Source organism: Cariama cristata, unplaced genomic scaffold (genome assembly GCF_000690535.1).
Source record: "Cariama cristata isolate BGI_N322 unplaced genomic scaffold, ASM69053v1 scaffold12027, whole genome shotgun sequence".
Classification (NCBI taxonomy): Eukaryota; Metazoa; Chordata; class Aves; order Cariamiformes; family Cariamidae; genus Cariama; species Cariama cristata.
In genome coordinates, this window is record NW_009625001.1 from 1 (window position 1) to 13,719 (window position 13,719).

Sequence of the window (13,719 nt, forward strand, 5' to 3'; positions counted from 1 at the left end):
GGCTAGGCCAGGCCAGTGATCGGTGCTGTCTGATCCCTGTCCCCCTCCGGCTGTGGGTGCTGTGGTGTGAAGGGTGGAGGGAGAGGTGCGGAGGAGGGTGACAGGGCAGCTTGGTTGTTCCTTCGGGGTACGGGGCCGGGGGGATCGCCTTGGGACCCGAACACCAGTGGAGGCAGAGAATCATAGAATCATTATGGTTGGAAGAGACCTCAAAGATCATCAAGTCCAACCGTACACCTGATGCCACCATGCCTGCTAAACCATGTCTTGAAGTACCACATCTATACGTTTTTTGAACGACTACAGGGCTCCCTGGGGAGCCCGTTCCAATGCCTAACGACTCTAACAGTGAAGAAGTTCTTTCTAACGTCGAGCCTGAACCTCCCCTGGCGCAACTCTCGTCCTATCGCTAGTTACCGGGGAGAAGAGCCCAATCCCCACCTCACTACACCCTCCTTTCAGGCAGCTGTAGAGGGCAATCAGGTCTCCCCTCAGCCTCCTCTTTTCCAGAGTAAACAACCCCAGCTCCCTCAGCCGCTCCTCATAAGGCTTTTTCTCCAGGCTCTTCACCAGCTTCGTTGCCCTTCTCTGAACATGCTCCAGCAGCTCAATGGCCTTCTTATAGTGAGGGGCCCAAAACTGGACACAGTATTCGAGGTGCGGCCTCACCAGCGCAGAGTACAAAGGGATGATCACTTCCCTGGTCCTGCTGGCCACACTGTTTCTGATACAGGCCAGGATGCTTCCATCCATGCCAGGTTGCCTTCCATCCTGGCTGCTGGATCACATCGCTGCAGGGAACTGGGTGCTCCTTTGTGCTCATCAGATTACATGTATACCACACATATTTTATTAAAGCACTTGTGTGGAGCGTGTTGCTGCAGCACCATAATAGTGATAGAGATGCTTTCTAGTTTTATGCAGACTTTCTCATAAAGATGGCAGAGAAGTATGGTGTTTTCAGGGAGTTGTGAAGGAGATGAGGCAGAGAGGAGGTGACTGGCCGTTGGAGCCAAGCTGGAAAGGTTTTGGCTTGGGAAGGAAGTGCAGGGATAGGGTGCGGAGAGCAGAAGCAGAGGAGCTTACAGTTTTCAGGACTTACTGAGCTTATTCCCTGTATCAATTTCATGCATGGTGGGACAAACTCTGCAGCTTGCATTATCCCTGTGTTCTTGCATACCACATTTTTTTTCTGCTTTCTTTCTCAGTATATCCCTGATTTCCATCCATCCCAAGCCACGTTTTCCAAAGTGTATGATACATCAGCAATTTTCTGACAGGCCGCTTCCTTCAGAGTGCTTCTTTGATGATGCGAGTCCCTCTTTGACATTAAGGAATTTGTAGATGAGAGAGAGAGATGGGAAGGTGAGCAGGTAGCTAGGCATGCCATCTTCATGCCTGATGCTGACATTTCAGTGATTGATTAATGATAGTGCTGCTTAGGGACTGAAATAAGTTACACGTTTCATATGTAGATGTAAATGAGTTGTAGGAATGTTTTCCTTAGCTAGAGGAAAATGTAGGATTTTTCTTGAACTCTGTTTTATGCTTTGTCTGGTGAAAAGGCAAGGGGAGGGGGTGTCTATCAAACAAGTAAGTGAATAAATACGTGTAATTTTTTCCTGAGTAATTGTTTTGGCTTTAACAAACTGCTTCATCTCTCCATGCTCACTTCTCTCATGTTGGATTTATATGATAATGCAAAATACATGTTTTTATTTTATTCAGCTTACCCCATACTCACCAACCAGTGCAACAGACATGCTGAGAGCCAAGGATGCTTTCCTGCACTTGTGGCCCCGCTACTGCACTTGCCAGGCACAACTTCCACCCTGCCAGCTCACATGGCGTTCGCTGCACAGGCAGCCACTGCACCCTGAGTGGGCTACCCTTGCTGAAAAGCAGCTGAAAGGCAAGAATCCAAAGGATTTAATTTGGCATACCCCAGAGGGGATTGACATCAAGCCCTTATACTCCAAAAGGGACACAAAAGACCTCCCTGAGGAGCTGCCAGGGGTGAAACCTTTCACTCGAGGACCCTACCCAACTATGTACACTTACAGGCCGTGGACTATCCGCCAGTATGCTGGCTTCAGTACAGTGGAGGAGAGCAATAAGTTCTACAAGGACAACATTAAAGGTAAGACAGCTGATGTGAGAAACAGCATTGCCTTGCAAAGCAATGGGGGACATTCATATGGTGAATTACATGGCAAACGTGATTATTCCACCTTGTGAGTTTTGGTTTCTGACAGGATCTTCCCAGTGATGCTCTATTTCTTTATTACTGGGAAATTGGATCATTTCTGAAACTGCCTTTTCTTCGTTTTGCTATTGAGATGGAAAAATGAATGTCTGGAATGCTATTTTTAGTTATTCTGCTTTAACACTTAAGAGAGGTATAATTTGGCTGTATCCCAGGGTCCAACCAGCAGAGGTCATGCAGCACTTTACACTCATTTTGTGACCATGAGAAAAGATTGTAGTGGAAAAAAATGTTGAACTTTGTCCCTGAGCTAAACTTCTGCTGTTAGTGCATTCCGACATTTTAGGTTTCCATCTCATATTGTAAATTTTAAATGAACTCATAAATACATATAAATAGTGTCGTTCATGGTGTGTTAGTAAAGCCAGCTTCCTAAAACTATTGGTATTTTCTTTATTTGAAAGCATTTTTTCCAGTATTTCTGCAGAGTATTGTGCTTTGCAGCAGTGTGTTTTAGCTAATAGCTGGAGTGCTATTGAGTTAGGCATTGTAAAACCACGGCTAAAAAGTTGTTTGTGATAGACTGAAGCATTAGTTTTATACCAGCCATACATCTTAGCAATCTTTTGAAGCTAATTATAAAAAACAATAGACCACTGAAAGTTGCTTTCTAAGTAATACATGTGACACTTTTATTTCCCACTTTACAGTCCCTCCTACTCAAAACATAATGGTTAAGGTTGGAGGGGAGGAGTTTTTTGGGATTATTACCTCTTGCAATGTGATGGTTACCTATTATGATGCAATATTAGCTGCTGCAGTATCCTTGCAAGTATTCTTGAATCTTTCCATTTATAAAACTCTCAGTAAATTAAGAAATTATAAATACAGGGTATTAGAGGTTTGAAAATAAACATTTCAATAGAAAGATTGTTCGAATAGACTTGTGTCTTACTGCTGAACATTGCTGCTTGGGTTAACTGGTAGCACAGCTCAGTTACTCAAGAATGTTTGCTGCCAGTAAGTTTTAATCTTTATTCAAATTTTGACATTGTGATACTGTAATTTTATCTTATGTTAATGGTTGTATTAATATTGAATTATTTAGCATAGATTCTGAATCTGACCTAGTTATTTGTAAAGCATTTTTAGTAATTCAATTAAGGTCTCTCTGTAATTAGAAGAATACTGAAAAAGAATTAATTATCAGTTCTCATAATTGCTGAAATTTCTGTTGCTTGAAACTAGGCAGAAATTTAAATTTTTGTCATTATGCTTCAAAGCTAACGCTTAGCTTTTTAGATCGAAGACAATAGCTGGTATCCGACAAGAGCTCTGCTGATGTTGTGAAGCAGATTTGCAAATGCAGTAGATACAGTTACTGCAGGAACAGCAGTGCTGGTCAGAGGGTGAATGTCTGGGGGTAGCAGAGTCTTGGGTACTGCTTTCAGATTGCAGCAACAAGTCTGCCAAGAGCTCTAACTGTCCCGTTCCCTGCTTTATATGAATAATTTTCTCCTACTGCAGATTTAGTAACGCATCACTTTACGAATGAACAACGTATCTCAGTAGAGCCAGGGTAACAATCTGTGTGCCTGTGTTTAATTTGTGATAAAGAAAAGGTAATGTGACGTCGTTTATCACACTTTTGTTTCCAGCTAAGCTAAGTAGAATTTTGGTATATAAGCTCAGATGCTGTCTGCATATTTATAACTTGTGGCTAGACTGTTATTCAGTAATTTGTTAAGCACAGTAAACTGATTGAGTGGCTGAGCTGGAAGGACTACAATTTTTTTTTGTTCAATTAAAAGCTTTTTCATTTAAAGTTTAAGACTAGAAGACCTTGGACAAGTTTGGGAAAAGAACAGTGTTTAACATCAAAAATTGGTTTGTCATCCAAGTCTGGATCATGTAAAATAAAAGTCTGTTGAACACTTCTGAATCTCTCTGTTGTTTTTTTTTGTTGTGGTTTTTTTTTTTCTTTTTCATTTAGCTGGTCAGCAGGGATTATCTGTTGCGTTTGATTTAGCCACCCACCGTGGTTATGATTCAGACAACCCACGAGTTCGAGGAGACGTTGGAATGGCTGGAGTTGCCATTGATACAGTGGAAGACACCAAAATCCTTTTTGATGGAATTCCTTTAGAGAAAATGTCAGTTTCTATGACAATGAATGGGGCAGTCATTCCCGTGTTGGCAACGTTCATTGTAACTGGAGAAGAACAGGGAGTGCCTCAGGCCAAGCTGACAGGGACAATCCAAAATGACATCTTGAAGGAGTTCATGGTCCGAAATACGTACATTTTCCCCCCAGAACCATCAATGCGGATTATTGCTGACATCTTCCAGTACACTTCAAAGGTATTAATTGTTTAAATGTATTTACTTCTGTTATTACATCTAGTTAACTATTTATGAGGCACTTTGGAGGACAAAGCAGAAGATGGGAAGACCTGTCATTGTGAAGAATGATATGGTTGTGGAAAGGGCCGGGAGGAGAAGTTAAGATCTAAGATCACTTACAGCATAAATTTTAAGATTTTTAAGTCAGTCCAAATCAAAGTCAGATTAAGATGAGCTTAAGCCTGAAAGGATGGCAGGAAGCTTGGAGACGAGGAACAGACAGGCTTTTCTTTGCCTAGAAAGTAAGAAGCCCCATAGTTAAGAAGCATTATACAGCTGTACGCAGGAGTGAAGAGGTAAGAAATCTTGAAGGATTTCTGCTGCAAAATTAAGCCTGAGAAGGAGGCAATGAAAGGAGTCAAGTCCTGAACTGATGACTGGAAGTTCAGTACTACCAGTTCTTTTTCTAGTTGCATTTTCACTGGAGAGGTGGCATGCAGCCTGTAATGGAGAAAGATACTTACTCTGGTGGGTGATAGTTTAAGCACAATGAATAGTGCAAAAAGGTAAAAGCGTGTGAAGTCAACATGTGCAAACACCACTTAATAAAGGTGGGTTGTTTCCGCAGTCTACAAAGAATGGATTATTTGTGAATGTTGATAGAACAATTATCTTACCCCTTTCTGCTGTCATACCCTGTTGTCTTATTTTTGCAGTATATGCCAAAATTTAATTCCATTTCAATCAGCGGGTATCACATGCAAGAGGCAGGAGCTGACACCATTCTGGAATTAGCTTACACTATAGCAGATGGCTTGGAGTACTGCAGAACTGGACTTAAAGCTGGCCTTACCATTGATGAATTTGCACCAAGGTAAGCTACAGAAATTTGCAAGTGTAAAACTCACTTTTGGTAAAACCTCTAGGGTTTAATATCAAATTCAGTATTTTTATGCATACAAGCAATATTGGCAATGCTCATATTGCAGATAGGTTTGGTTTTGTTTTGTTTTTGTTAACACAGTTTCAGCGGTAGGAAAATGTATCTGGTCCAACCCAGACACTTAGACTACAACTGTGCTGGTAAACTGAATAAAGTTCATGCACGAGCCCAAGCAATGCCAGGGTCTGTTGTGGTAGTTAGTGTCTGGGTCAGAAAGAGAATCTCTAAGCTGTTATATCTACTACAGTTGTAGCTTTAGGACTGCAGAATGCAGCAAGAGCTCTTTGATGCTGTAGTGTTACTGAATTTTTTTCATTAGTATTATTTTGAAATATTTGTGACAAATGCTTAACAAGGGGAAGTTCAGGTAGTTCAATTTACAGTTGCAAATTTCCTAAAAATAAAATTTAATTTTAAGCAGAATATTGTATTTTTGTATAGTTACTGCCAAACTAAGCAGAATCACAGTTTCAGGGGTCTAGTTGATTTACAGATTCCCTAACTATACGGTGACTCTGGAAAACAAAAGGCGCGGTTCACGTAGCCTGTTGCATGTTCAAACTGTAGCAATCGGCTGAATTAACCTGTTTCTGAGATCTGTGGCAAAGTCAAAGTGGATCATGTAGAAAAAGATACAGACTTACTTTCAGACTTTCTAGTGATGGAGAATCTGTAAGAGCCTTTGGCAAATTGTTTCAGTAGCTAATGCACTGTTACAAAAGTGCATCTTCAGTAGAATGAGTTTTACTGGCTTTCACTATGCATGTTTACATTTATAAATCATAGAAGTTGTAAGTAGGAAAAAGTAGATCAATCAGTCTGTTCCCTGATATGCTATCCAGTATTGAACTGATGTTTGATTTGGATTTTGATTAAAATTGTCAGAAAAAGGATGAAAACATGCTTATAATATGTAATGTCTTCCCATTATAATAGATAGTGAGCCTAGCTACACTAGTAGATTGTGTCCAGGAGTGTTTTCAGGCCCTAGAGTGTCACTGTTTGTATTAGTGACTTGCTGGAACAGTGCTTGACCTAGGGCTCTCCCAAAACGGCCTCTGGGGACAGTTTAGCAGTTCCAGGGACCATTGTTGCTACCCTGGCATCAGTGTCCAGGAGCATTCCCATCATCTTATGTCTGGGTTGTATCTGTAGAGGTAAATTAATCAGAGACCTTGCTGTAGGACTTCTCCTTTACTGAAACAGAGGTATTAGAATGGTTTAATGTTTTATCCTGTCCATGTGCTCTTATTACAGGCTGTCCTTCTTCTGGGGAATTGGCATGAACTTCTATATGGAAATAGCTAAGCTGAGAGCTGGGAGGCGACTGTGGGCTCACTTGATAGAGAAAATGTTTAAGCCCAAGGATCCCAAATCTCTTCTGCTGAGAGCTCATTGTCAGACTTCAGGCTGGTCTCTCACTGAACAGGTTAGAAATTGGACTCTCATCAACTTCCTCATTTAAATATGTTCTCACATCTTAAAGGGGGCTGCTGGTTTTACTCATAAAAATGCATCTTTCTGAAAGACACAACTTGTATTACTCTCAGTCTGACAAATGCACACACTAGCATTGAATACATCTTTTTGCTTGCATACCACAGAAAGTCTTGTTGAGTGCCAGCAGCATTGCTTCCCAAAATGCTGGTTTATGAAATACCTCAGCATTCTGGAGTGCCCTGTAGTGCTCAGGTAAAAGGGCAGAAACTGAAGACTGGAGACTGTATTTACAGAAGGATTCCAGTATGGTGACAGGCAAAGTCTCAGTGCCTGACTTTTCATTGTCTGGCTTAATTTTCATTCTGGAATCACTGTCTTAAACATGTGTGCCCCCGACCTAGTGGATACTGAATTGAGAGTAGGATCCAAACCTGCTAAGTAGAGAGAGAATTGCAGAGAGGTGCTTATATTAATTCAGGACTCAGAGGATGAAGCTCTCTCTTGGATTTGTCCTGTAAGTTATCCTTTCAAAATGCAGCTGAATGAAGAAGTAGGGGCACCTTTTTCACAGGACCACTGGTTTGAGAATTCATTTGAGCAGCCAAGGACATTCATGCCCCTGACTCTTACTGCTGAAGAGTGAAGCAATGGTTACAGCTTGTCTGCTCTTTTGAAACTGGGTGCGCTATCTGCTCTTCCTGTTGAGTTACATCACAAGAAGAACATAAATAATTGGGCTGCATATAGTTTCCCAAGTGAGGTCAGAGCTGGGTTCTAGCTCTTATTCCAAGGCCTGCTTCTCGAAGTCATGCAATATGAGTTATTTTTAGGTTGTGATTGCAACCATTGTTATTTGATTTCTCTATCTTGGTTTTATTCTTTTTTTCAATGCAAATGTAGTGTTTACTTATGTTACAGGAACACAGTAAAACTAAAACAATGGAATTTTCTGAAGAGTGGCCTTTGTGGGTCCTCCAACTAAAAATATTGTATGAGTGCAAAAATATTAATATTACCAAAAATATGTTCAACTGTCTTCCAGTGTCCAGTGTAAATATATTTCTGGCCAGATCATAACCCTTTTTTCCTGTCTAAACATTGTTGTTCATCTTAACCTAACTCCTCAATGCCCAGTCTTAACTCCTTATATATAGGTTTCAGAGGGCAAATATATTTTCCTTTGCCCTGCCTTTAGATAGCTATCCACTCATAAATTAGGTTTTATATTCCTGCTCATCCAAATCACATTTTTCTGTAATTCTTTAAATGGAATACTTGAACCAGAAATAGACTCCAGTGTAGGTAGAATTACCATGTTCTTGTAAAATAGTGATATTAATTCCATTTCTTTATGGAAGATAATGTAATTCACAGATCTCATGATTCATGGTGCCTTCTTCAAGGTCCTATTACATTGGTAGCTTTAATAATTTTGGATACATTTCATCCCAGCTAAGCATGTCAAGAATTAGTTATGCAATCTCAGCTACTGTTAAGTTCCCTCAATTATCACACTTAAGTAAGACAGGCAGCTGCAGCGTGTGATTCTTCACTGTATCTCAGAACGTAAGTCATGCCCTGGAGATCATGATAACTCCTCTTTGACTGTAAAGGCACATATATACAACTCAACTGTATAGATGTCTGAAAAGAACAGATAAAAATTTTGACCTAAAGGCTGAGATTATATTCTGTAATAGTGACTCTATTTCTATACCTTGTACTCCAGGTTATCTGTTTGTTTTGGTTAACATCCCAGTTCTCCCACAGATACCATTCAATTTTATAGCACCAGCAAATTTCAACTGTAATTCCGACCTTTATGTAATCCTGTCATTAATGAAAATACTAAGCACATTTAGTTCCAGAACAGATCTTGACTAGTAACCTGTTTGACAGATGGGCTATTCACTGCTCTGAGAATTCTGGAATCTGAGGATGAAGGACATCCTGATTCCCTGTTCCATCCTCTCCAGCTTGGATTCATTATTTGAAACACCACTAAATATAAGTTAGGCTTTGCTTTCTTATCGTGACCAGTTTACTCCTACGCTGATAATTTTGGCTTTCTTTATGGATTAATCTCTTTGTCCAAGATACTGATAAGTGATATATCAGTTTGATTGGATGCTTATTATTGACTGTTTTCTTTTTCAGCTTTCGTTATGATTGCAGTGTTTCAGTGGGGAATCTTGCATTCATTTCATTGCAGTAGTGTATGTGTGCCTAATCTGCCTCAACCCTGTGGCAGAGCTCCTGAGTTTCACAGCTCTCCTTTTCCTTCCAGGATCCCTTTAACAATGTTATCCGTACTACAATTGAAGCAATGGCTGCAGTGTTTGGAGGTACACAGTCTTTGCATACAAATTCATTTGATGAAGCCTTGGGTTTGCCTACAGTGAAGAGTGCTCGCATTGCTCGGAACACGCAGATCATAATTCAAGAGGAATCGGGTATTCCCAAAGTGGCGGACCCCTGGGGGGGATCTTACCTCATGGAGTGCCTCACCAATGATGTCTATGAAGCTGCTTTAAAGGTCAGTTTGCATAACCTTTTATGTTTTGTGGGAAAACTTTAGGTATAGGAGTTTTGAAAAATGTCTTTTAAGGGACTATTTGAGATGTTGGTAACTTCTGAAGAGGGAATTATTTTACGCTTATGCTTCAGTGATTTCTTTGTAAATGAAATTTACAAAAATACAGTGTATATTTAGAGAAGGAGAGACTTCAGCCTTCTAGTAAACTACATTCAAGAGGGAAATATCCCAGTGTGGAACAAATAACCAAGCCCTGCAAAGTCCCTTGCACACTGGACTCCCAGTTTGCTGGGATCTCTGTTTCATATGTAAGAAAAAAAAGGATTCAACAGAAGAAAGAGTCAAACCAACCTACTTAATTGCATGCCTACTCATGCTTGTGGTGATCTGCTTAAGACTTTAAAACTAGGGGTTATTGAAAGCAAAGTTTTATAGCCGAGCATGTAGGCAATTGTCTGACCATACTTAAGTATTACATAGAATATAGGAGAAAATTTTGTTGGATCAAAATATTTTTTTAATAATGTTTTTAGCTGACAGTCATTACTTGCACATGAAAAGTACTGGGCAGGAGTAGAAGTGGTGGCAATCCTGCATAAAGACATATGCCTACATGTCTGGCCTACAACTAAACCCAGTGATTCTCCTTTTGAGCAAATTATTGCTCTTATGCAAAGTCCCAAATTAATAAGCTAATACAGGCCCAAACACTAGCCTGGGACTGTGCAGAAACTGTTAGCATATTGTCTGATGTGGTTTTTAGGTCCTTGTCAACTAGGATGCTTCTAGACAGTGCCAGGTATGGTCTGATGGCCATTTTCAATAGGCAGTTTGAAAGCGGTCATCTTGGTTTGGAGCTGAATAGGCTTCTGCTGTGTGAGAGCTGAACCATGCCATGCCACTTCTCTTCAGGATCAGAGAACTGACCTTGGCTTTTTTCAGTTTATTTGTATTTGTATACATATAACCATAAGGACTGGTTGGTAGGCAGAAGTCAGTGCAGAGTCAAGGTCTCAAATTTGAAGCCTTTTCATCCATGGGTGTTACTGGTTGAACAATATGCCATGCACTGTTATTGAATTCATGAAGTTTTGGTGATAAAAATGCTGTTTTGTTTGAGATGTCTCTTAATTTATACCAAAACCTGTAGTCAGAGACACAGAGATAGGAAACACACTTTTAGAGCACAGGACTGTATATATAGGTATAATAAAAATTTGGACGATAGTACAAATGCAAAGCTTCTTTTGTGAACCTTGCTACTACTCACTTTCTCAATCCTCTTCATTTCTCAGCTTGTTGAGGAGATAGAAGAAATGGGTGGAATGGCCAAAGCTGTTGCCGAGGGGATTCCCAAACTTCGTATTGAAGAGTGTGCAGCCCGAAGACAAGCCAGGATTGACTCCGGTAGGGAGCAGGGAGATGAAAGAAGGGAAAACTGCCAACAGAATACCTTTGTATAAAAGTTTTTTACACGGATTTTCATTGTTGTTTTTTTTTTTCTTAGTTTAGGAGTAGCAGATTGTGAGTGATAAAATGGTAATAGTTTTATGTCAGTGAAAGCTTCTGAAAAGAGATAGCAGTATGTTTGAAGTACCGTACCAGTATGAAAACAGTCTTGCTTGACATATTTAAGACTAGATTAGACAAAGCACTGGAAAGACCATTTAAAGGAGTATTTTGGGCCTTCTGATAGTTAATCGCTTCATTTCTAATAGTATCTTTAAACTGTGAATCCTGACTTTAAAAACATGACTGACAGCAGATGGCGGTATTGAATGTATCTGGCCAAATTCCCAGCTTTGCTTGAGAACTGCCCATTTTTCCTGAAGATCAGAAAAAATGCAGTCATCTCAGGTTAGAGGATGAGGCAGCTCTTTGTGAGATAGATAGATATATGTGTATGTGTGTGTATATATATGTATATGCATATGTCCACATATAGTAAGTATATGCAGAGATGTGTATACACATGTGCTTATAGCTCTATTCAACTTTCTGTAGTCTGCATTCCAACAGCAGTCCAGTAACAGAAATTAGGGATAGCTCGAACATGAAAGAAGTTATACAAACTTTTTTTGTTTGGAGGATAAATTTGAAGCAGGTCTTTAATTAAGACCAATAAAGAAGAATCAATAAAGTTCTGTGCTTTCTCTCCCAAAGTAAATTACTTTGTGTTGCTTTGAAGAGTGTAGTAATGTTATCAGGCACTGCAGATAAAAATGGTTGTTAAGTCCATATTGGCTGAAAGCTAAAATACAGTTTTCCAACATAATAAATTAATTTTTATTCACATGGAATAGTTTTAGGTAGGAACGTCACTTTCTTATTTATCTGGTAAATCAGAAAAGTAAGTGCAGAGCAGTGCAGGAGACAAGCACTTCTGCTTACTTCTGTAAGAATCAGTTATGTAAACTTAAAAAGAGAAGAATAGCTAATGTATATTAGTGTCTCATTACTATATCAGTTGTAAGATAAATATTGTTCTATTTAAAATCTTTCTTCTGGCCCAGTATTCACCGAGTTGAATATTCACGCATCTAATCATCTCTCATCATAAAATATGGAAAATACAGACTTAAGTCCTTCCTATAAGGACAAATTTTAAGTATTTGAAATGTATAGTTATAAATGTATAGTTTATAAAGCAAAGTACTGCATTATAAGGCTCAAAATTTTCTTGTCGTATTAATATTGTGTCTTTTCACAGTAGTTTGCAAATGTATTCTGAGTTTCTGGTGTTTCCACTGGAAATAGGGTCTGAAGTAATTGTTGGAGTAAACAAGCATCAGCTAGAAAAAGAGGAGACAGTCGAAGTTCTGGCTATTGATAATACTTCAGTCCGTAACAAGCAGATTGAGAAGATTAATAAGGTGGGAACTACATTCTTAAAAATGAAAGTTCTTGTAATTGTAGATAGAACTTGAGTAAAGGTGGCATGCCAGAAACTTGACCCTCAAATTTCTGAGAATCCGCTCTAGTGTTTAGCGGGCAGCTAGATTTCTGTTCAACTTCAGTGAAGGCTGATGGAAAATCCAAAGAAACACAGTATTAGAATCCAAACAAAAATGTTTTCCTTACGTTCATTTGGTTTTAGTCATTATATTTCAGATAGTCTCATGAATATGTGTCTAACCTTTCAAAACTGAGAACTTTACATTTTCTGAAAATAAGATAGAAAATAACTATGCAATGTTCTGCTCTAAAAGTATGTAACGTTACTTAATCACTCAGAGTATTTGGTGCAGCTTGTCAAGTGCTATTAAAGGACACGCTTATGGAACCAGAAATCAACATCCACTTTCATAATTAGTAAAAATGTAGATAAAATGGTTTTAGAGTTATTTTGTGGATTTGTACACATTGTAAGGTCTGAGATGCCTTTTTACTTCTAATCTTGTTGAAATACATAGCACATATTGACAATTGACAATTCCATGCCTCTATAATTAATATTTGAAATCAGAAAGTCTTACACACTCGACTTCCCAGTTCATTTTGTAGTTTATTTTAACTTAATATTTTTCTCTTCCACTTTAGGTGAAGGCTAGTAGAGATGAAGCAGCAGCCCAGCAATGTCTCACTGCTCTAACACAGTGTGCTGCTACCGGGGAAGGCAACTTACTTGCACTTGCAGTGGAAGCAGCACGTTCAAGGTATTGGGAGTGAGGGTGAATATCCAACTGTTGTTTAGAAATCCATGGTTCATTTTCACCTTTTAACTGTTCTTGGGTATGGTGTCAACGAGGTTGGTGTCTTGGGATGTTTTAGGTTGTTCTTCAGAGGTGGAAGTAAAAGATGGCTGCAGTTTGACATTGTAAGATAGACTATTACATTTTACAGACTCTTTAAGGCTCTGCTTTAATTTCTCACAAAGAACAATACGGATACAAAAAATCTCATATGAAATGATGTTGTTCGTACACATTGTGTTGTTTACAACTGAGATTCTTACCAGTTTGAGGACATAAGTAGGTTTTTCTGTCACCCTGCTGTTTCATAGGTCAGGGAGCTTAAGAAGTGTCTGAGATGTGAAAATGGATATTCACAATCTTATGGTCTGTTGCTTCATCCTTCCTTGCACCACAGATTGGTGTGAAAACATTTTTTGATTGAAGGAGAAACAAGTTTGGTTAGTCAGGCAAAGATGTAAAAGATGCTGTTGAGTAGAGCAGTGAGGCATCCTTTAGAGTCCAGTAGACTATTTACTTTTTTCACCTAAAGTGCTTTTAAGACTGTTTTCATTCCTGC

General features: G+C 39.3%; 1 protein-coding gene across 1 annotated transcript in view; it reads left to right on the top strand.

The window, feature by feature from the left end:
* The first annotated feature begins 1,731 nt into the window (after window positions 1–1,731).
* The window catches only part of MUT (methylmalonyl CoA mutase), a 22,980-nt gene continuing 10,992 nt past the window's right edge, over window positions 1,732–13,719 (top strand). Inside the window, exons 1-8 of the mRNA XM_009703442.1 lie at window positions 1,732–2,140; window positions 4,200–4,567; window positions 5,266–5,423; window positions 6,750–6,921; window positions 9,220–9,468; window positions 10,764–10,875; window positions 12,226–12,341; window positions 13,009–13,124. Coding sequence (XP_009701744.1) covers window positions 1,762–2,140; window positions 4,200–4,567; window positions 5,266–5,423; window positions 6,750–6,921; window positions 9,220–9,468; window positions 10,764–10,875; window positions 12,226–12,341; window positions 13,009–13,124 — 1,670 coding nt within the window. The 5' untranslated portion in view covers window positions 1,732–1,761. The remainder of the gene's footprint in view (window positions 2,141–4,199; window positions 4,568–5,265; window positions 5,424–6,749; window positions 6,922–9,219; window positions 9,469–10,763; window positions 10,876–12,225; window positions 12,342–13,008; window positions 13,125–13,719) is intronic.